At 38.1% G+C, this 24,944-nt stretch overlaps 1 protein-coding gene across 1 annotated transcript in view; it reads left to right on the top strand.

Annotated features, from left to right (window-relative positions):
- The window catches only part of ALG5 (ALG5 dolichyl-phosphate beta-glucosyltransferase), a 41,257-nt gene extending 23,233 nt beyond the window's left edge, over positions 1–18,024 (top strand). Inside the window, exons 7-10 of the mRNA XM_044249605.1 lie at positions 2,307–2,366; positions 8,947–9,098; positions 15,456–15,541; positions 17,822–18,024. Of these exons, the coding sequence (XP_044105540.1) occupies positions 2,307–2,366; positions 8,947–9,098; positions 15,456–15,541; positions 17,822–17,937 (414 nt within the window). The 3' untranslated portion in view covers positions 17,938–18,024. The remainder of the gene's footprint in view (positions 1–2,306; positions 2,367–8,946; positions 9,099–15,455; positions 15,542–17,821) is intronic.
- Positions 18,025–24,944: the final 6,920 nt, after the last annotated feature.

The raw sequence follows: 24,944 nt of genomic DNA, 5'->3' as shown, positions 1-24,944 counted from the left end.
TTCTTTATTTAAAAATGCGAACTGTTACACTATTCAATGTTCTCTTGTTCCACTTAACAATGTATCCTGGGGATTGAGCCATATTTATACAGCTAAGTCCTTCCTCATTCTTTCACGGTGTCATAACTAATGCCTTTGGATAGACATGCAAGTTTGCTGCTTCAAACAACACTGAAATGATTAACTGTACTTGAAAGTCCTTTCATACATAAGAAGTTTATTTAAAGGAAGAATTCTTAGTTGTGGAGTTGCTGGATCAGATTATATGTATATTTGTAGTCTTGATAATTTTCATATTCCTGTCTGTTGGGCATGTAGGCACCATATGGTAAACACTGATAGGTTTTATTTGCATTGCTCTTGGGATACGTGTGATTGAGGATGTTTTCAGTTGTTTAAGAGCTATTTTCACTTCCTCTTTTATGAACACTGTATTCATAACCTTTGCCTCTTTTCCAGCTGAGTTATCAGGCTACTTTTATAATAATTCATAGGGGCACTTTAGCATTTTGGAAATGATCCTTTTGTCTATAATATAAATTACCAATATTTACCCCCAATTTATGTGTCTTTTAATTGTTTTAAAGATTTAATTTATTTGAGAGGGAGAGACAGAGAGAATAAGCAAGTGAGAGAGAGACAGAGACAGAGACAGAGAAATAAAGCACCAGCTAGGGGAGGGGCAGAGAAGCAGACTTCCGGGTGAGCAGGGAACCCAACACGGGACTTGATCCTAGGACTCTGGGATCAAGACCTGAGCCAAAGGCAGGTGCTTAACTAACTGAGCCACCCAGGCACCCTTATGTGTCTTTTTAATTTTGAATATGCTTGGATTTTTGTTTTGCCGTACAATTTTTTAAAAATTCATTGTCAAATTGCTTTTTCTCTTTTTTTTTTTTTTAAAGATTTTTTTTTTATTTGTCAGAGAGAGAGAGTGCACACAGGCAGGCAGAGTGTCAGGCAGAGGCAGAGGGAGAAGGAAGCGCCCCACCAAGCAAGGAGCCCGATGTGGGACTCAATCCCAGGACGCTGGGATCATGACCTGAGCTGAAGGCAACCGCTTAACCAACTGAGCCACCCAGGCGTTCCTCAAATTGATTTTTCTTTTAGATTTTGTGTACTTATGCTTTCCTTGAGATCATTTAAAAAATTATTCCTGATATTTTACACTTAAATCTTTCATGTATCTGAAATATATCCTACTATTTAGTATGAGGCTCAGGTTCAGCTTAATTTGGTTTCCAAGTAGCTATCTAGATGTCCCACAGCATTTATCATTTCATCTTTTCCCCACTGATTGAAAATGTCATCTTTATCATATTCTAAGTATCCATATTGTGTATGTGTGTGTGTCTGTTGTGTATGTGTCTGGCCTTTCCATTCTGGTCCATGGATTTATCTGTTCACATCTAATACCTTTGTTTTAATTACTATAGCTTTATAATATATATTAAATCCTCATTCTTGGAATTTTCCTGGCTCTTCTGGTTCTTTATTTTACCGTATTAACTATAAAATTAGCTTATCGAGTTCAGTGAGAAATTATTTTGATATTTCTATTGGTATGACCTTAAATTTAAAGATTAATTTTAAAAAATAAAGATTAATTTTAAGGAGGATTGATTTTTGATAGTTATCACATCTGCTCATCCATGATTATGGTATACCTTTCTATGTGTTGGGTTCTTTTATTTCCCTTGGTAGCTTGTACATGTGTTCTTTATTTAGGTATTGCCACATTTTTTGTAAAGTTTATTTCCAGAGTTTGCTTTCTTATTGATGTTACATATACCATCTTCTGTTCTATTTTCTGATTGTACATATGCAGACTAAAGTATTATATATATATATATCTTGATTTGTGCCCACTCATCTTCTTAAATTCCCTTAATATGTGTAGTAGTTTTTCAGTTGATAATCTTGGATTTCCCAGAGTATAATGATTATGTATAATCATAGCATTTACAGATACCTTTTTTTCTAATACCACTATTTTTCCTTCTAACTATGTTAATACAGTATTTTTAATTAGAAGAATCACTTAAAAATAAGAATTTTCAAGTCATACATGCCCCTAATATCTACCCTTTGTCCTCTTAATAAGTATAACTAGGCTTATTGAAGCTGTATATATTCTGAACACCTAAGTAAACCTTTAAAGATATTAAATGTAAGGGAAAAAAAGATATTTAATGTTACTTTTTTTAAAAAATCAGTATCTTAAAATGAGATAATCTCATTGAAAATAAATATTTTTAGTAATGATATTTAATTACTGAAAAATCATTTTATTGCTTTTTCCTCAGGAACAAATGGCTATTGCATGTGGATCTCGAGCACATTTGGAAAAAGAATCAATTGCTCAGGTGAGGCTTTCACTGACAGCCATGATCAGCAAGTTTCTTTTCTCTTTTTTTCATATTACTTAGCAAAAAAATAAGCTTTCATGTTTAATCTCATAAAAATGAGTTTGCTTTCAAAGGAAGAAACATTTTTAATAATTAGAAGGTTTGTGAAAGCACATTTAGGAATCGAATTTTTGTGTTACTGTTTTTTTTTTTTTTAAGATTTTATTTATTTATCAGAGAGAGAGAGAGGGAGAGAGAGCGAGCACAGGCAGACAGAATGGCAGGCAGAGGCAGAGGGAGAAGGAAGCGCCCCACCAAGCAAGGAGCCCGATGTGGGACTCAATCCCAGGACGCTGGGATCATGACCTGAGCCGAAGGCAGCTGCTTAACCAACTGAGTCACCCAGGCGTCCCTGTGTTACTATTTTTTAATGAGTGTACAAAAAGGATGTAGACGTCACTTTGACTTAGGATGCAGGCAGCTCTTTTTTTTTTTTTTTTTCCTTATGATACAAGAGTTCCCATTCAGTTCTAATATAAGGCAAACTTCTAAATGATGCATTTTAAACCTTTCCACTTTCCTTTAGTTTTTCTCATATTGGCACACTTTAAGTACTGTATTTTGGGTTTCATTTAAAGTTTTTTGTTTTCTTTTTTTTTAATTTTTTTTTTTTAAAGATTTTATTTATTCATTTGACAGACAGAGATCACAAACAGGCAGACAGGCAGGCAGAGAGAGGGAGAGGAGGAAGCAGGCTCCCTGCAGAGCAGAGAGCCGGATGTGGGACTTGATCCCATGACCCTGAGATCATGACCTGAGCCGAAGGCAGCGGCTTAACCCACTGAGCCACCCAGTGGTGGCCTTGTGCAATGTTTTTTATTTATTTATTTATTTTTTTAAAGATTTTATTTATTTATTTGACAGAGAGAGATCACAAGTAGGCAGAGAGGCAGGCAGAGAGAGAGGAGGAAGCAGGCTCCCTGCCGAGCAGAGAGCCCGATGCGGGACTCGATCCCGGGAACTCGAGATCATGACCTGAGCCGAAGGCAGCGGCTTAACCCACTGAGCCATCCAGGTGCCCCGTGCAATGTTTTTTAATTATTTTATTTTTTCACTTAAAAATCTGGGTCCAGTGTGTCAAGCCCAGTAATTGTCTGTTATATTCTTTTTTTTTTTTTTAAGATTTTATTTATTTATTCGACAGAGAGAGAGATCACAAGTAGGCAGAGAAGGAGGGGGAAGCAGGCTCCCTGCCAAACAGAGAGGCCAATGCGGGGCTCAATCCCAGGACCCCGAGACCATGACCCGAGCTGAAGGCAGAGGCCCAACCCACTGAGCCACCCAGGTGCCCCTGTCTGTTATAGTCTTAATGTTTCTTCTACTAGAGTGCCCAAATAAATCAAGAATAAAGCAATATTTTTCAATGCAAGGTCAGAATTGCCTGGGAAGTTTTGTTTTGTTTTGTTTTAAACATGCAAAACCCTCAACAATTCTGCAGTAAGATACAAAGAAATAATTTTTTTTCAAGATATACTGATGGCAGCGTCATAGAACCTCTTAAGGATTATGCTCAAGATTCTTCTTTCCTTAAGAAATAAATTAATATCTTCAGTATCTTATCCAAAATTCTGTGTCTGTATGGACTCTCTATAGTATTTGGAAAAGGTAATCTGTTAACCATAAAGAGTATCATACTACTAGAAGTTAAAATTGAAAGAATGGTTAGTGGTTAGCTAGTCCAGCTTCATCACTTTACTGATACACAAGGGAGAAGGAAAGGAAAAGTACATGTCCAAGATGTTTACATTGTTCTATAATTATACAATAGAAACTACAAAATACTAAATCCCAACAATAGAAAATATTACAGAAATTTCTCCTGGATGGAATATCATGCAGCACATAACACATGATAGTGGACACTATATAATAACGCAGGAAAATATCCAAAATACTAGATTGTATTAAAAAAAAGAATATAGTATTGTAAATACAGCATACTTACTTATGTAACAATATCTGTGCAAACAAAAATACTTAAGACTATGCTACTATTAATTTAATGGTTTTTTTTAAAGAGTTTTTTTTTTTTTTTTAAGATTTTATTTATTTATTTGACAGAGAGAAATCACAAGTAGGCAGAGAGGCAGGCAGAGAGAGAGAAGCGGGAAGCAGGCTCCCTGCTGAGCAGAGAGCCCGATGCGGGACTCGATCCCAGGACCCTGAGATCATGACCTGAGCCGAAGGCAGCGGCTTAACCCACTGAGCCACCCAGGCGCCCCTAATTTAATGGTTTTAATGTATAATTTTTTTTCCTTTTTAAAAAATGTAGGAGAAAAGAAGGATAATCCCTTTGGTGAAGCTAAAAAAGATACGGCAAAATAGGAAGCAAGAGAGTAACAATTAGGAAGCTAGTGAAATAATCTCTAGGCAAGAGATAGCTGGGACCTGTATTTATTGTTCGTGGCAGGAGAAAGGAACCAAGTTTTTGGTTTTGTTTTTAATGGTGTAAATTCTTTTCATTTAGAACTTCCATTAGTTGAAAACTGAATTTTTCCTGGCAATAGTATTTAAATATGACTGTGGTATTGTCTAAATCTCCTTTGTATCTAGTACTGCTTTTAGTCAGACCTCAAGGGATCTATCCCAGGATCTATGTATTTACCATTTATTTTGTCATCCATTCATCTGTTCCTCCATCTCTAAAACCTAGTGGTTGATGTCGTGTCTTTGAAGCCCACAGAATCAGCTGCTTCTCTGTAGAAAAGAAGGACAAACTGATCCACTGGAGAGAAACCTGCAGTAGTCTACTGCAGATGTTATGCGTCACTGCTGCTCAGTAGGCTTGTAGTTCAGATCCTGTGTATTGTAGAACCCTACCTGCCTTACACAAGTTCATCTCCACCTGCCGCGCGTGCGAGAAAGTGCAGTATGGTCTTCCCTTCCCGAGCCACTCCAGTTTTCTCTAAAGATGCTATACATAGTCTGAACCCTTGCATATGGTGATCAGTCTGTGGACAGTGAGAAGATTACAAAAGAATTAATCAAGATAGTGAACAGCAACTTCAATAGCTTAATTGTATAGTTTTCAGATCTCTCTTTCCTGAATACTTTTAGACATATCCTCTTAATCCTAACATCTGTCTGCTGCTCTCTTGGAAGACAAACATGATACAGCACCACTGGAGTCCGTACCATCTTCAGTGTATCCACATGCCCATGTGTTCTGTATAATAGCTATAACAGGGATGTTTACATTGTCTTGGCATTCTTGGATTTATCATTTTTAAAGGATTCAAAATAGACTCCGTTAGTGTTTATTTGATGTCTTTAAATTTTCTTTGAAGAGTTTTGGCTTAAATCTTGCAACTTCTTTGAATTTAAGGTAATTTAAGTACCATTCAGCTTTAAATTTCACCTGAATTCCTTGTTTACATTGCATTAACATTAGAGAGATTCTTGTTAATATTAAAGTAGTGAGTGTCTTTCTCTTCATATTTTAAATGTCTACTTCAGAAGTTTTTATAATGTTACTCTATGACTGTAGTTTCATTGAACTAACTCTGTTCCACAATATATTTTTAGAAGTCTTGTAAGATATTTTACAAGGTTATAAAAATTAAAGGGAGATGCTCTTGTTTGTAGTTTCCCTTGTTATGCTTTAAATATGTTAGAAGTCAAATAAGGTCTTCATGTGAACCCCACGTGTTTCTGTTTTTTTTTAAATAACCATTATCTTAGGGGCGCCTGGGTGGCTCAGTGGGTTAAAGCCTCTGCCTTCGGCTCGGGTCATGGTCTCAGGGTCCTGGGATCGAGCCCCACATCGGGCTCTCTGCTCAGCAGGGAGCCTGCTTCCCGCTTCTCTCTCTCTGCCTGCCTCTCTGCCTACTTGTGATCTCTGTCTGTCAAATAAATAAATAAAATCTTTAAAAAAAATAAATAAAATAACCATTATCTTAAAGCAAACAAAAATCTATTAAGATCCAAGCAAAAGTAGTCATGGGATATTTTCATTTGGTAACCAGTAAGCTCACCTAAATCACATTAAAAATCATTCAAGGAGAATAGTTTATAGGCATTATTTTTTCTACCTTTTAATTTTAATTTTTCTATCTTTCAATTTCTATTTGTTCCTTTCCTAAGCATAAGTGCTCTTTTGGAGGTTTAATCAGTCAACCAGTATTTATTGGAAATATTTTATATGGAAGGCACTGAGCAAGCTGTTGTGAGATTACCAAAGTATTTTAAGATGAGGTTTCTGCCCTATCTGCTTAGAGAGGTAAGACCTATTTACATCAGAACATAACTAATGATTCCAGGTAATAAATGGGAAGTGCTAGATCCTTTCACAAAGTTTATTTTACAGTTTACAAACATTTTGTCTAATTGCTCTTCTAAACTGGTAACCAATTTATATTCCCACTAGCGGAGTACTCCCTTCGCTCCATATCCTAACAAAAGATTTAATGCTTTGATTCTTTTAAGCGTTTGCCAGTTTGACTGGTGTAACATGGCATCATTCTATAGTTAAAATTTGGTCTTATTGGTCACTAATGAGAATGACCATTGTTTTATATGTTTACAAGTCTCTTTTGGGTCCTTTTCTGTGAGCTGCTCTTAGACTATGTCCAATTTGCTTTATGACTGTACTTTTTATTACTAAAGAGTTCTAAAATGTTATCTTTGTAATGTAGAAAGAATGGATGCTAATCATTTTTAATTACATGTACTGCAGATATTTTGTTTCACTGTGTTATTTGACTTTTTCCTTTTTGACATGATACATAATAAAAACACATACAAGTATACACACACACACACACACACACTTAAAAAGAAGTTTGTTTCACATACCTGCCCTATGTAATACACAAATGAAGTTGTGGTCAAGAGGTTAAAAGTGAGCTCTCGAGCTTTCTTCCTTTATTAAAAACATTTATTGAGTTCCTGTTACTGTCTGTTCCAAACGTTTGGCTAAAGGCTTGACTGTTATCTCACTTAATCTTTTTTTTTTTTTAAGATTTTATTTATATATTTTTTGAGAGTGAGATGACAGCAAGAGAGGGAACACGAGCAGAGGGAGTGGGAGAGAGAGAATAGGCTTCCCGCAGAGTGAGGAACCTGATGTGGGGCTCAGTCCCTGTACTCTGGGATCATGACCTGAGCCGAAGGCAGATGCTTAACAACCAAGCCACCCAGGCACCCCTATCTCATTTAATCTTTACAATTACTTTGTGAAGTGGGCATTTTCTTTCCCATCTGATAGATGAGGAAAGTGGGATGGAGAGAGTTGAAGTAACTTGCTCAAGGTCACTCTCCTAATTATTAATGCAGCCAGGGTTCAAATAGAGATCTGCTCAGGTCAGTGGCTTTCTCTGCTTTGTCCTGGTATCCCTTAGTCATGTTTCTGTTTGATGATGATAGAAAAAGCCAGTAAATGAAGAATGATACTAAAGATTACAGTTCTAAAAAGCAAAAACCAAAAGGAGGAAAAGAAATATTAAATAGTTTGAAATAGTAAATGTTCTACATAGACTCTCAGTAGGTTGCCAATGTGCATATATAGTGTTATCATTCCATGGATTTATTATGCTGTAGAAAATTTTAAGAGATCCTTTATTTTAATCCTAAATATAAGAGTCTTGAATACAATGATAATTAATGATCTGTTATTTTTATGTTTTAAAGTTTATAGTACTTAATAAATAATGGAATATTATGTCACATACTACTAATAAAATTAACTACTAATAATGTGAATACTCAGGATTAAAGACTACTTAAGTTGAATATCCAAAGTATTAAGAAACGTAATCATTAAAATCTATTTATCAGATATGTGTCATACCTAACCGGAGAGACTATTGTTTCAGATTCCTTCTTAGGCTGTGACTTTTGTGACACTCTGCTATACTTCTTTGATCAATTCTCACTAACTAGGCATAGAACTTTAGGTTTAAATCATAGTGTTTTATATCTCCAAGATATTCTAATAACTGTCACCTTTTTAAAAAATATTTTATTTATTTGAGAGAGAAAGTGAGTATAAGCCAGGGGGCGGGGTGCAGAGGGAGAGGGAGAAGCAGACTCCCCGCTGAGTAGGGAGCCCAACCCCTGGCTCGACCTCAGGACCCAGAGATCATGACCTGAGTTGAAGGCAGCCACTTAACTGATGGAGCCACCCAGGCCCCCCATCTGACACCTTTTTGAAACTGAAATATATCTGGGGCAAAGAGGCATAAAATGTATAGATGAATGAGATGCTCTCCTTGCTCCTAGCAGCCCAAAACAGTTATAGTATGCTCCTGGTAGATTAAAGCCCTGACCTCTCACAGGTACTGTGATTCTTGTCTGATTCTTCTTGAACCTGTGAGAAAGGAGTAACCATTTCCCTGGTACCTCTGCCCTGCTCTAAGCAGAAGGCACCCTCAAAGTTTCTGTAATATACTTCACCAGTGAAGCTAATGAAACAGTGGTGTTCTTAAGTAAGATCTACCCAGCCAATTAAATATTAAAATACGGTTGTCTACAACCAGGTGTTTTCAATGGTCCTTTATAGATTAATGGAAAAGTCCTTTATATTTTCTCTTTGTTTCAGCGTTCTTACTTCCGTACTCTGCTCATGTATGGGTTCCACTTTCTGGTGTGGTTCCTATGTGTCAAAGGAATCAGAGACACACAGTGTGGATTCAAATTATTTACTCGAGAAGCAGCTTCACGGACGTTTTCGTCTCTACACATTGAACGATGGTAAGTTCCTGACCAGATGCACAGGGCATGTCTCACACAGCAGCTCCTCCACATCATGAGAAGCAACCCTGTATTCTGAGAATGAACACTGAGCTTTAAACAGAACTGTCACCTGTATGTGTAAAATTAATCCATATCTTTATTCTGTTACTGAGTTGGATCTTATTTTCAAAATCTCAAACTACACATACGGCATAAAGTTAATTTATTCACCTTAGTTGTGGACAGTACAAATCAAAAGTCCTGAAAACATCCTGTTTCTTTAGGCTTCCGTATTTTCCTTTGAAGAGAAAGAAAGCTCAGAGGGGCGCCTGGGTGGCTCAGTGGGTTAAAGCCTCTGCCTTCGGCTCAGGTCATGATCCCAGGATCCTGGGATCAAGCCCCGCATCGGGCTCTCTGCTCTGCGGGGAGCCTGCTTCCTCCTCTCTCTATGCCTCTCTGCCTACTTGTGATTTCTCTCTGTCGAATAAATAAAAAAATCTTTAAAAAAAGAAAAGAAAAGAAAAGAAAGCTCAGAAGTACCAGAATGGAAGAGAGCCCCTCCTTTTTCATTTCCTTCTTTCCTTTTCAGTAGTAAGTTCCCTCTCCTGCCTGTGACCAACCAGTCTTTCGACCTCTGCATCCCCTTCTACCTTCTTAATAACTTCATCCTGTTCGCTTATTTGTCTTGTCTTTTCCTGTCAACCACATCAGTTTCTAAAACAAGTTTAAATTTTCAGTTTAAAACAAGTTTAAATTTATCTTGCTATTAAAAAACAAAAACAAAAACAAAAAACGTCTCGGTGTGCCTGGGTAGCTCAGAGGGTTAAGGCCTCTGCCTTCGGCTCAGGTCATGATCCCAGGGTCCTGGGATTAACCCCTGCATTGGGCTCTCTGCTCCAAAGGGATCCTGCTTCCTCCTCTCTTTCTGCCTGCCTCTCTGCCTGCTTGTGATCTGTCTGTCAAATAGATAAATAAAATCTTAAAAACACAAGAAACAAAAACTCTGTCCATTGACACCACCCCCCAGCTCCAGCCCTCTTTCACAGCCAGCCTTTTCTTGAAAGAGTGCTCTGTGCCTTCTGTTTTCTCACTTCCCACTAATGCCTCATCCCACCTCAGTATGGATTTTCCCCATCCCTCCATCTCAGCATCTAGGGACCTCCTGTCGTGAAATCCAGTGGTCAAGTTTGATATGACCACTTAGTGTGTTAATTAACCCATCAGCAGTGGTCTGTACTTCTCAATGCTCTCTCTTGACATAACCTGGTTATCCGGCTTGTCGTTATCCCAGACCTCGCCTCAGCTCTCCGCCTGCTTAGTGAATGACATGGATACACAGGAGCTTGAAGCCTTGCAGTCTGCTCGGACATTCCCCACAGCCCCTCCATATATCCAGTCCATGGCCCCGGCCTGTTGATTTTAGCTTTTATGCCCCTTCGCTTCTCTTCATCTTCTCTACCACCATGCAGGACGCCATTATTGCCGTTACTGTAACCCAAGGAGTCCTTTCAAACTTAAAAGTGATCAGATCCACCTCTTTTGCTTAAAATCCTCAGTGGCTTCTCAGTGCCCTCCTGTGGCCTTAAGAGGTACAGAATAATCTGTCTCCCCATGGGGACCCTTCCTTTCTCAACTTCTTCAGTTCTTCCTTAGGACAACCAACACTCACTCTCCACACCAGATCATCAAGGTATAGTTATAAGGCTGGGCATGCAGGTGCCTGGGTGGCTCAGTCGATTAAGTGTCTGCCTTCAGCTCAAGTCATGATCCTGGAGTCCTGAGATCCAGCCCCGCATGGGGCTCCCTGCTCAGTGGGGAGTGTGCTTCTCCCTCTGTCCCTCCCCACCACTCGTGCTCTCTCTCTCAAAAACAAATAAATAAAATCTTTAAAAGAAAAAAAAATAGACTGGGCAGGCATCTCTGATTCAAAATTACAGACCTGTGGGGCGCCTTGGTGGCTCATTCAGTTAAGCATCTGCCCTCTTCAGCTCAGGTCATGATCTCAGGGTCCTGGGACTGAGCCACACGTCAGGCTCCCTGCTCAGCGGGGAGTCTGCTTGAGATGCTCTCTGCCTCTGCCTCTCCCCTTCACCAGGCGTGCTCTCTCTCTCTCATAAATAAATAAAATCTTGGGGCACCTGGGTGGCCCAGAGTGTTAAAGCCTCTGCCTTCGGCTCAGGTCATGATCTCAGGGTCCTGGGATCGAGCCCTGCATCAGGCTCTCTGCTCAGCAGGGAGCCTGCTTCCTCCTCTCTCTCTCTACCTGCTTATGATCTCTGTCTATCAAATAAATAAATAAAAATCTTTTAAAAAAAAAACAAAACCTATATTTAAATAAATAAATAAAATCTTTTAATGGATAATAATAAAATGGATTCCTTGCAATGTACTTTCTTCTGAGGAATACTTCTTTTTTAAATCAATGTTATGCATGTTAATAACTTAAAGTCCATTCCATAAGGCTTATACTAAAAAATCATTCTCCTTTACCCCATCTCCCTCTGTCTCCAATTCCTACTCCCCAACTATATCACTCTCAACTCTGCTGTTTCTTTGTGGTATTTGCTTTATTCAAAATAATGGGTTTGCATAGCCCTGTCTCCATTTTTCAGTTTTAGATATTACTTTCCAAAATAAATCAACAGATATGTATGTAGTTCTCTTAAACCCCCGTACACCCTCCACATGTATCCTCCTAATGCAGTTTCTACATAATTTGTGGTTAGATCACTACTGGTTGCTATAGCTGTGTAAAGATAATTCGTATTTGAACCAAAGTGTGATATGATTTTATTACCTGTCTTGTAGTACTTTCTGTTTTCCTAAAGATAATAAACATCTGGAGTTTCTGTCAGCCTCTTTACTATGGACCTGTCACTTAGGCTCACACTCCATGTGGAGTAGGAAGTATGTCCATATGGTCCCATTGCAGCAGGTCACGCATCAGTTTCACCTTTTTCTTGGAGACATCCTGTCGGCTCTCACCTGTCTAGCTGTTCTCTGGCCTGCTGCACAGTTCCTGTTCTTCCTTTTCCTTGTTTCACACCACGATTGCAGTAGAGCACATCCTGCTAAACTTCCTAAACATAAGAGAAAGAAACCTTGAGACCCTGCATGTGATCCTGCCTTTAGTCTCCCCTCACATTTGCCTAATAGCTGGAGAAAGCATTCTAGGTTGGAAATCATTTTTCCTCAGGATTTTGAAAGCATTGCTTTATTGTCTTTGGCATCCAGTGTTTCTGTGGAGAGGTCCACTTCTGACAGTAATCTGAATCTCAGTTCTTTGTCTATGCATGTTGTTCCCATCTCCTTTTGGAAGCTTTTTCTCCAATATTTTGAAAGACCATGATTTCCAGGACTTAATGTGGCTCTTTTTCATGCGTCTTGTTGAGCATGCGGTAGCTGCTCCAGCGCTGCAAACCTGTACCCTTTTTCTCTTCCCACCTGTAAAACAGATGTGGAACCTCTGTCCTCACATTTTCTAGTATGGTCCTGAAAAGCTCATCAGAAGCTGTGTGCATGGGCAGAGAACTCTGATCCACTGGTTGATGTCACTACAGACTAAGTAACAGAGCCACTTGGTGTGGGAAACTCCCAGCTGTCACTATCTTTTGGGCTGGTTGTTTTCACATTTCTTGTTTCTTGATTTCCTGCCTGCGATATAGAAGCCTGGCTGCCAGCATTCACAGCACGAACTTGAGGAAAAGAGAATCTCCTAGAGATTTTCTGTGAGCCCTCCCTTTTGAAGCCCCCCCACCCCGACCGCCACAACCGCCACTTACAGACATCACCTGCAATGAGGCCAATGATGCCTGAGCCTTTGGGGGCTCTGCGGTAGCCATTCGTCCTTTCTAGGCTTCACATCACAGTCTGTGTTTCCTACTTACCAGTTTACCAGCTACTTTCCAAGTTTCCGATATTTTTTTTATTACTTTCATCTCTTCTGTGTTTATTCCATGATTGTTGTTTTAATTTTAGTGGGATTTCAGGAGGGAGCAGTAGGGTATGTGTGTGTCTGCTGTGTTTAACAGACAATCGACACGCTCTTGGTTCTTCATGAAAATATCTGTGAGCTCACAGCTATACCAGGAACTGAGTAACAAAAGAAAACAGTGGCTCTGCCCTCCCTACATCTGCAAAAACACATGAAGGCATCTGAGTTGGAAACTAACCCTTATACTGTTTCTGTACAATAGCATAAGGCTCTATCTAGAAATACTTGGTATTTTAGTTATGTTTTCTTTGGTAACAGATTGGTCTCTTATAATATGGTGATGTGAACTATACTTTTTTTTTTTTTTTTTAAGATTTTATTTATTTATTTGACAGAGAGAAATCACAAGTAGACGGAGAGGCAGGCAGAGAGAGAGAGAGAGAGGGAAGCAGGCTCTCCACTGAGCAGAGAGCCCGATGTGGGACTCGATCCCAGGACCCTGAGATCATGACCTGAGCCGAAGGCAGCGGCTCAACCCACTGAGCCACCCAGGCACCCCGAACTATACTTTTTTTTAATTATTTTTTTAAGTAAACATCTTCATTTCTTAAAATGGTAAAAAAAAGAGAAGGATAGAGTAAAAGTAATAGTAGAAGACGACTAGCCCTTTCAATTTTTTTAATATAAATTCAGTTAATCAGTGCTTTTTTCTCCACTCCTTTCTACTCACCATTCTTACGTTGTTTTATGTCTTTGATAAGTTACTATATGCTGATATCCTTAGAACAATTAATAATCTTATTCAGATTATTGAATATCATTGGAACTAATTCAGCATTTTAGGTATTTTTTTGGTGTTGTGGTAAAGGAGAGAATTAAGGGTTAACAAGGCTTAATATTCAAATAATTTCCTCCTTTCTTGAGTGTCCCAGGCTAGTTAACAGAAGTTTTACACAGTCTTCTTAACACAGAGAACGCTTTTGTAGATGGTTTTATCATCTTAAGTAAATATTTTATTAGGATAAGAAAAAGCATTAAGTGTTTTTTTAAAAAAAATAGTTTTCATATTGAATTATCCAAATACTTGGGATTAAACTAGTCACAGAATGGACAGTAGTAGTTTTGTGGCCAAGAAGACAAAGCTCCAAAATTCAAGTTGTCTGGGATCAGGAAAGCAAACAGAAGTGGGTTTTAGGTATTTTCTTGTTTATGCTAATATTTTAAAACCAATCCCTGAAGTCTGAAGTGTGTTCCATGCAGTCTAGAAAGTCAGGGCAAGGGCTTGCTTAACAGAACAAGATGAAAGCCAAACAGTAAAGGCCTCTAGCACTTTCGGTTACAAGAGCATGAAGAAGGTTTCACAGGCAGTGGTGCTTCCTCCTGAGCTCACTGCCAGTGAGAAGAAGAAACTAGTTTCAGAGAATCTGTAAGCAGAATCCAGGAAAACTTCTAATCAGGATTCAGAAACTCTAGGGTAAGCAGATTTCACCTAAACCAAGAGATAACTGAGGAGGAGCTTTCAGAGCCTTTCATAGGGAGAAGGAAGGATGAACTGGGAATTCAGACTAGAGATGATTTTTAACAATGTAAGTTAAAATGAGATAATATATGTAATTCCCATGTATGTATGTCCTTAAACCAAAGAGCATTTCAGACTAATCTAAAGTGCCTTTTCATTGCAACAGCTGGCAGTACTATCTTGCCCAGAATGGCACAGGGAAAGGAAAAGGAGAAGGCAAGTCCCTAGGCAACCCTGTATTTCAAAAAGAAACCTTGGGGCACCTGGGTGGCTCAGTTGATTAAGCATCTGCCTTTGGCTCAGGTCATGATTGTGGAGTCCTGGGTCAAGTCCCACATTAGCTCCCTGCACAGCAGGGGAGTCTGCTTCTACCTCTCCATGTTCTCTCTCCCCCTCTCAAATAAATAAATAAAAATCTTTTTAAAATAAACAAACAAATAAATAAACCTTGATCCTTCGGTGGTAGAGGAATATAATCAAGCAACTCTAAAGTGGCTGACAACATTTTCTCCAAGAGATCCTCAGAGTTCTGTTTTATTAGCTCTCTGAATCAGTTGAAAATGCTATCAATTCTGTACCTTGAGCTAGTTAAGCCTGGGATTGAAAACCATCAATCTTGAAAATTTGCATGATTAAATTTTCTCTTAGAGCCCAACAGGCCAATTTTATCTCTAGGAGTTTCTGAGTTATGATAGAGACACCATATTTCTCATTTAGATGTTATACAGTGACACACTAAATTATTTACCTTGAAGCTCCTGAACTACTTAACCTTTTATATGACCTATGAGTCCAACTTTCAGTTTTACTCTATAAGCTATATATCTGCCTTATAAATTTCTGTAAAACATGCCAAGGTAGAGATTTAATTACACTCTCTTTGTCTTTTTAAAAATAAAAATCAATATATTTTCTGTTTCAGGGCATTTGATGTAGAATTACTTTACATAGCACAGTTCTTTAAAATTCCAATAGCAGAAATTGCTGTCAACTGGACTGAAATTGAAGGTATGTTGTTGGTGTTACCGCTGATCTTAAGTGGGGGTGGGGGTAGGTGACAATACAGTTGTGCAGCAAAGTTAGCTGGCTGCCCCAACAGGGCCTACTCAGCTGACCTGAAAGGGGTCAATTTCCATAGGAAATTCTTCTCCTAATCCCCTCCATCCTCCAGATGGCTTACTGCCTTCTCTCTCCCTGCAGTCTCTTCCTGGGGTCTTCCGTAGGCCTACTACCCAGCCCAGGAAATTCAGTAAAACTTCTACAGCAGGCAGGATCATGGCAATTGAGGCTAGAAGCAAGGTTGAGAAGTCTTTGAGATAAATTTTATTTGCATCCCCTTTTATTTAATATTATCTTATTTCATTGCTCAGTCGATACTGAGTACCTACAAGCCACCATGCAGAGCTAGATAAGGAATTATATTTGTTTTTACTCGAAATGTCCACAGCCCATTCAGAGCCAGTCTTTAACTGGTATCTGTACATATATCCAAAAAATGTGAAAATCTCTAAGATCTCTCATAATGAGAAATCTATCATAATTCTTAATAATTCCTGTTTAAAGAAGGTTAGACTGCTTATAATTTGTAGAGCTTAAAATATATTTTAGTTTTCTCCTTCGCTTACCTTAGAATGCTCCAAAATTAGTTCACAGTGTGAAAGCAGTTAACAATCACCTGGAGACTTTCATAGTCACCCCTCCCTTGCTGGGCATGGCCCCGGGAGAAAGTCATTGTTGATATGCCATTATTGTTCTGTAACCATGGATGTTTAGGAACAGAAGGTCTACAGATCATTCAAACTATATAGTCTAGAACAAATTCATACCTCTTGGAGTCTTGCTGAATCAAAGTTAACTTAAAAAATTTAACTACTCTTCCATAGTAGCAGCCTGGATCAAAGGCGATTAAAAAGCCAGTAAAAGATTGCTCAGATTTTTAAGAATCTACTGTGTTGATCTATGTTGATCTATGCTCAGCAGAGACTGTGGGAAGTTGAAGTGGGAAAAAGTAAAAAATGTGTTTCATATTTACATTTGCTCATGTGCATTTCAGAGATAGTTGTGTATTACTTTTCATTAATGGGCATTCAATAAGTAGTTCCATGTTAGTCATTCCCAGAATCCTGGGCCATATACCCTCAGTCCCATCTGAGGGTTGGAGATTTCCCATCTGAAATCTCCACAATTTAGATCCTTTCCAGTTTCATTTAATTTCCAAAATGTTTTGTTTTTGTTGTTATTAGAGAAACCACTAAATTCAGCTTTGAAGATGTTTAATTCTTTTGTAAATGATTCAAATAAAATTAAGGTAGATGTGTTAATTAACTTGACAATGGTAATCATTTTACAGTATGTATATATAAATATATACATGTATATGTATATATATATATCAAATACATACATTCTGCATATATTTCAATTTTATTTGTCAATTATATTTCAATAAAGTTGGGGGGCGGAGAAGAAAAGGAAGAAGCTAGAGTATTTGGGCTTAAATCTAGAAAACTGTCAGTGATTAGTATTTTGATACTGGCAATGACTCATTACCATCTAGCACCCCAGTTCCCGTGACCTGCAGTCTCTCCTCTTGACCTAATATAAAAAGCAGTTCTGGGGCGCCTGGGTGGCTCAGTGGGTTAAGCCTCTGCCTTCGGCTCAGGTCATGATCCCAGGGTCCTGGGATCGAGCCCCGCATCGGGCTCTCTGCTCTGCAGGGAGCCTGCTTCCTCCTCTCTCTCTGCCTGCCTCTCTGCCTACTTGTGATCTCTGTCAGATAAATAAAGAAAAAATCTTAAAAAAAAAAAGGCAGTTCCATGGGATAAAATCAAGGCATGTAAGCTTTTAAAACATGCCCCAAGAGGCAGATCTCCTGTAGTTAGCTACACGTGGCACTCTGCCATTTGGCCACACTGGACAAGAAGATGTCCTAGCTAAGATGGTATTTGTTTTAGCTGATTGAGAGTCTTTGGTAGAATTAGAATAAAAACTGGGTTTTTATCTTGGATTTCCCAGATTATTAATTTATATTACATGTGGAAATGTACCTGCTTCTCTGCAGTACATGAGACTGAAAAGTAGCATGTAAAACATGAAAATTTGTCCTAAAAAATCATTTTTAAATATACCAATGGAAGTAAATATATATGCATACATAATTTTAAAAATAAGGTGACTAGAAGGTCACAAATGTCATGTAGACGCACTTCTAAAATATAATTTTAAAGTGATATATTTTCTCCAGAGTTTACTTAAGTTAATTCATTTTTAATTATTTTTAAATCATAGGTTCTAAATTAGTTCCATTTTGGAGCTGGCTACAAATGGGCAAGGACCTACTTTTTATACGACTTCGATATCTAACTGGTGCCTGGAGGCTTGAACAAACCAAGAAGATGAATTAGGTTATTTCCCATCTTTGTATTCTTATGTATCAGTGTCAACACATTTCATTTGAAATTAAAATTTTAAATAAACCTGGAATAAACATATGCCATTGTCTGCCTTTTGGTAATTTTAAAGAATTAACTGCTATAACTAAAAATGCTTATACCCCTTTTGAACCAAAAAAATTAAAGGTATCTGTAACAAAGTCAGATTTTCTTTTTGCTTTGGCAATTTTGTTTATTCAGATCAATTATCATTATAATTCTGAGAAATGCAACTTTTAAACAGAAGAGAGAATCAGTTATTCCTACTCTGAAGTACCTGCATAATTCTCATGAACTTAAGTAAATATAAACCACAATCATGTATCTGTGCTCAGAGGTTTAAAAATCAAATTAGCATGTTTAAATATATATGAATTTATCAGTATTAAATCCATATTTCAACTTCTTCAATTCTAGGAAATTACATGTTAAGGAAAGGATACAGGTTTTGTCACAAAAGCATCCACTTCCTTACATAGTCTTATTTCTCTCCTTCCCAGTTTTACTGACCCATGCACTTATTCTCTTACCTCTGGGCAATGCCTTGCTCTTGAGTTCATATTATTAGAACCTGGAAATTCTTTATTAAGAAGAGAAAGTTTTGGAGGTTCCTCACTGGTTCAATTAGTAGAGCATATGATTCTTGATCTTGGGGTTGTGAGTTTGAGCCCCACACTTGGTGTACAGCTTACTTAAGAGAAAGAAAGTTTTATAATATTAATAAATATTTACACTTAATATCAGAAGCCTGTGTTTTTGAGTTACTACAAAGATTAATGAATAGCAATTGTAATTTACCCCTAAAACTCAGAATTAGACTTTCTGATATTTCAGAGAAACTAATAATAATATCTAGCATTTATTGAATGCTTACTATATGCCTGCTACTGTTCTAAGCACTTGGTATATAATGATTCACTTTTATTTTTTGCTAAAGATTTTATCTATTTTTTGTCAGAGTGAGAGAGAGAAAGCACAGGAAGGGGAAGCAGCAGGCAGAGGGAGAAGGAGGCTCCCTGTTGAGCAAGGAGCCCAGTGTGAGACTTGATCCTAGACCCTGGGATCATGACTGGAGCCGAAGGCAGGCACTTAACCAACTAAGCCACCCAGGCGTCCGTCCCTTCACTCACTTTCATAATGGAAGAGGAAACAGGCATAAAGTGGTTACTTAACCACGGTCACTAGCTAAGAAAATGGAGTCATGATTCTAGCTCCTGTAGTCTGGGTCCCAAGCCTACACTCTAATGATTATGTTACTTCAGTTTCTGAAACTGAAAATTGGAGATATCGGAGTAGAAAGTTTCAGAAGTACACTAAATAAAACATTTTAAAGACAAGACTTAGGGGCGCCTGGGTGGCTCAGTCGATTAAGTACTGCCTTTGACTTAGGTCATAATCCCAGGGTCCTGGGATTGAGCCCCGCATCAGGCTCTCTCCCTCAGTCTGTCCCACAGCTTGTGTTCTCTCTCTCTCTCGTTCATTCTCTCTCAAATAAACAAAATCTTTTAAAATAGGGGTGCCTGGGTGGCTCAGTGGGTTAAAGCCTCTGCCTTTGGCTCAGGTCATGATCCCAGGCTCCTGGGATCGAACCCCACATCGGGCTCTCTGCTCAGTGGAGAGCCTGCTTCCCTTTCTCTCGGCCTGCCTCTCTGCCTACTTGTGATCTCTGTCAAATAAATAAATCTTTTAAAAAAATAAATAAATAAACTGAAGACAAGAGTTAAGTAAAAAAGTAAATTAAAAAAAAAAGTAAATAAGCTGAAAAATGTCTCCTCTCCAGAAGTTTCAACAACAGTGCTATGATCACATCTGCAGGAGACATTAAGTTCCTTGAAAACAAACCAGTTCTTACCTTAGTATCCCCAGCACAGTGCTTAGCCTATAGAAGACACTGACTGCTGATTAAGTGAATAAACAAACTCCATTTACTACCAGATTTTAAGAGCATTAAACTCCCTAAATGAAGAGAACAAAGCAAGCCTTATGCAAGTAGAAATGATAGAAAGCCAATAGGAGAAGAATGATATGAGCATTTAGAAGAGTTTAAAGTACAAACCTAAACCAAAAATAAGATCTTTCATGAAACTATAATAAAAATAAAATAATTTATAGGCATACCTTGCTTTTTTTACAAATGAAAGCTTTGGTCACCCTGTGTTGAGCAAGTCTCAGTGACGTTTTTTCAACAGCATTTGTTCAATCCATGCCTGTCACATTTTGGTAATTATAATATTTCAAAATTTGTCATTATTTGTTACAGTGATCTGTAATCAGGGATTATTACTCACTGAAAGCTCAGATGATGGTTATCATTTCTTAACAATGAAACAATTTTTAATTAAGGTGTATTTTTTTTTAGCTATAATGCTGTTACAAACTTAACAGACTACAGAATAAGGTAAACATAACTATTAGAATGGGAAACAATAAAATTCATTTGACTCATCTTATTGCAATATTTGCTTTATTGCAGTGGTTTGGAACCAAACCCATGATATAGCTGAGGTATGCTTGTGTTGCTCTTTGCAAGCTAGTGATAAAAATGCATGTTTAAAGCACATAGAAATTTTGAGAGGGAAACATCAATACTCTTATGTAGTTCATTCACAAACACTATTAAGAAAGGGTTCTGATATCCTTGATGCCAATTTACCTTTCTAAGCCCATATTCACCTAGGTTAACAGCATAGTGTAGACTCTGAGGCACTCTGTAAGAGAAAATGTAGTTTTTGTTGACATCACAGAGCCTGCTCACAAAATAACAAGCAGCCATAGCAAAAGTGAAAATATCGACTACTTTCTACATGTTTTAGCTTAGTCTCGTCAAACAAATCTATCTTATAGGAATAATTACCCACATTTCAGAAATTAATAAATAGACTGGGCCCAAGGTCCCACAAGTAGCCAATAGTTGTACTTCTAAATAAGAAACAGAAAATATAAAGGATCATGGGACATGATCATGATTAAAACTGAGAGGATAAGCTCATTACAATCAGACAACTTCACCATTTATTTTTTACCTTCTGACTTGTTCTTACAGAATGTTTAATAGGGAGTTTGACGTGAAGTTACATCTGGTTAATCAGTAATTCTATGTCTCTCCATTGTTATGTACTTCCACCATTCATGGTTGATTCTTCACTTCTATTTTCCATCTTCTTTATTCAGTTATAATTTCCTTAAGAACAGAAACCTTGCCTTTTCTTTTATGTGTGTGTAACTTTATGTCTGTGTCACAGAGCATCCATTTTCTGAAATGGTTAGATAACGCCACCACTTCAATTCACTTGACAAAAAAAAAATTACAGAAATGAGTTTATCCACTTTATTGTCAGCTAAACCCCCTGAAGTAGCCACCTAGTAGGCTGTTCTGTTTTTGTGCAATCTTGAAATCCATCAAATCTATAAATTTATGATTTTTTTTTAAGATTTTATTTTATTTATTTGAGAGAGAGAGACAGTGAGAGAGAGCATGAGCGAGGAGAAGGTCAGAGGGAGAAGCAGACTCCCCATGGAGCTGGGAGCCTGATGTGGGACTCGATCCCGAGACTCCAGGATCACGCCCTGAGCCGGAGGCAGTCGTTTAACCAACTGCGCCACCCAGGCGTCCATAAATTTATGATTTCATTATGTTAACCCAATAAAGGACTATATGAAGTGATACATTTGTAATTCACTGATTTTGAATAAAACTCTAGGTAGTGGGGCACCTGGGTGGATCAGTGTGTTAAGCTTCTGCCTTCAGCTAAGGTCATGATCTCAGGGTCCTGGGACCGAGCCCCTCATCGGGCTCTCTGCTCAGCAGGAAGAGTGCTTCCCCCTCTCTCTCTGCCTGCTGCTCTGTTTACTTGTGATCTCTCTCTGTCAAATAAATAAATAAAATCTTAAAAAAAAAAAACCCACTCTAGGTAGTATTTTGATGGTCACAAAAAAGCAGTATCTTTACAGATTTGATCCCATCTAAGCGTTCTTTCTTTATATAATATAGACATAGATACAGATACTATAGATATATAGGGGTTTTTTTTAACTCAATTTTTAAAATTTTGATATATAGGTGGTTTTTTTTAACTGTATCAAATGATACAGTGATCAAGTGTTCTATACTTGCAAGCAAAAGCTGATCCTATCCTTGCCTTCTGAGGACTTTGCATTTTAAGGGCATGATGCCTGCAAATCCTACCTGTAGAACCCCATGCCGGAAAGCACTCCTGTTTCTTCCAACTCATAAAATCAAGCCAGCTTAAAAGTCAGTTGTTTTGGAACCCATTAGGTGTTTCCCATGAAAATCATATCAGAAAAGTATGGTTAAGTCCTTACAGCAATCTGAAGCACATATAAGTCTATAATACACCTGAACTACCCTGTACTAGTCTGTAGTAATACCTGACCATGATTTGCAATGCCATTTCTTTGGAGAAACTATTCATTTTCCAAGTGGGAATGCCAGGGAATTATCTTGACCCACAGCCTCTAGGAATCACAATGAAAAGTCAGGCACCCAGCAGCGGGTTTAAACCTCACTGCAGCATCTGCAGAAGCTGCGGGCAACTTCCCCCACCTACAAGGGTCTGATGGGGGTCTGATGCGCAAGGGCTCCCATGGTAATCAGCAGAAGCCTGCTTACAGTATGACATCAGAAGGTAGACAGTCCTCCAGAAAGGACAGAGGGCAGAGAAAGGACCAAGAGTGACAGCAGTGATCTTTATCTGAAAAGTATCACAATACACCTCAGAAATACTCCTGGGAAATGAAGTTATGTACACTACCTCTCTGACCCTGAATGTTGACACTAACAAGATAATGTGTTCCCGCGCGTGTGTGTGTGTGTGTGTCTGTGTGTGTGTGTCTCTGATGAAGGTAGAGGGCAAGTGATTGTCAAAGTAACTCATTCCACTCTGAGAACAGGAACAGTAAAACTAGGCCCAAAAACGCATAGTGCCCACAAACATGCCCCAACCAAACAGTGGCATGAATTTAAATTTGAATCCTCCAAAATAAAAATGAATAGAAAGTACAAGTCCTTAAAGTAACAATATTTACAACTGTCACATTTTCAGAAAAAAGGAACTTTGGAGGTGCCTGGGTGGTGCAACTTGTTGAGCATCTAGCTCTTGGTTTTGGCTTGGGTAATGATCTCAGGGTCCTGGGACCAGCGGGGAGCCTGAGTGGGATTCTCTCTTCTCCTCTCTGCCCCTCCCACTGTGCTTGCTCTCAAATAATTACATAAATCTTTAAAAAAAATATATATATATATATACATATATATATCTTTTATAAATCACTTGTTCATTCTATCATTTGCTCAGTAAGTACGTACATATTGAATACCTGGCTTTTAAGAATTGTTGGACAGATTTATTATACAATTAGGAGAAAATCAATTGCAGTACCACATTTAAGATTTGTCTACCCTCAAATAGTCAACTTGGAAAGAAAATATGAAGCATTTCATAGCAATTCAAATAATGCAAAATCAAGGGGCCAGATATGTTCTGTGGAAAACTTAAATCCTTGCCATTCAAAATTAGAATTTTCCCTAAATTATTATATTTCTATGGGACTTTCTATGCACGATGTACAACTTTGACGGAAGTAATAATACCTCTACCTGGGAAGATAGTTTATGTCCTCTCAGTTCCTTTTGCTCTTTGTCATTCTTCTGAAATAAACTTAGAATAGCAGTCCTACTCACAATTTTTGCTGTATTCCTTGAGATCTAAAGAAATATTTTCTTGAGAATTTTAGTGGAAGGGCCACTTAAATCAGGATAATTATTCCATGACAAAAAAAAATTAAAATAAATACTCCCACTTCCGGAAAGGTGGAGTAAATGACTTTATCTATCTCTCTTGCTAAGTACCGAGAATACCCTTGGACTATATAAGAGAAACATAAGTAAACTCTGAAAGGCACAAAAAGAAGGTAGACTGTCTAGAGAACTCGAGACATATGGAAGGACATGGTGGTGACTTCCTTGGCTTTTCTTTCTGTCTCATATATCCCAGACTTGTAGGTGAAGCAGTCACCTAAAAATGCTGATGGGCACAAAAAAAGAAAAAGTCCCTAAAATGCATCTCTCTTTTGCCAAAAGACCATGTAAGGAGCAAGATCAGCAAAACGAAAAACCTTCAGACAGTAACGGCTCCATTCCAATTAAACACTATAGAAAAAAATAGTGGCCCCACCCTTGCTGACAATAGCAAAGGCTGAACGGGGAGCTGAGACTGCTACCTTCATGATGCTGTAATAAGGCACCTGAACACCCTTAGCAGGGTGAGTCAGAGAAGGCCAAGTAGGGAGCAGGACTTACGTTCCCACCAGCCAATAATGTGTTCTCTGCCTCTGGACATTAGTGGAGATACCACGGGATCCTCTCTTTCACTCCCATCCCTTCCTTACTGGGTAAGAAGTTGTTTCACCTTCCCACCACCACCACCACAATGAGATGGTGTCAAAGGAGGCCTCATTTCCTCTGGTAGCCTACCAGTAACAAAGCCACCTTTACCACAATCACAATGAAGACCATGTAGCCAGAACTCCCATCCTTCTAACAGTAATAAGTAGCCTCCATTTCCTTTCGGTATCTATAAGGGCCAAGTGCAGAATCTGTAGTTACACCTCCTCCTGAGAATATAACAAGACAGACATGCTCCCTCTTCCCTTGCTGGAGTAGTGTCAGAAAAAGCTATTTAGTATGAAAGGTTTAAATGTTAAATGAGATCAAGAGTCTAAAAAAAAATTAAAAAAAAAAAAAAAAGTCCAGGTTTCAAGATAGAATCAAACGTCAAAACAAGAACCAGAAGAATCTCAACTTGAATAAAAACAATCAGTAGACGCCAACACTGAGAAAACAGAAATATGAGAATTATCTGACAATGATTTTAAAGCAGCCATCCTAAAAATGCTACAATGCAATTATAAGCATGCTTGAAATGAATGAAAAAATAAAAAGCCTTAGGGGGAAAAAAATAAAG

Source organism: Neovison vison, chromosome 5, assembly GCF_020171115.1.
Source record: "Neovison vison isolate M4711 chromosome 5, ASM_NN_V1, whole genome shotgun sequence".
Lineage (NCBI taxonomy): Eukaryota > Metazoa > Chordata > Mammalia > Carnivora > Mustelidae > Neogale > Neogale vison.
The sequence above is the reverse complement of the archived record's forward strand: the minus strand, read 5'-3'. Positions and strand labels throughout refer to the sequence as shown.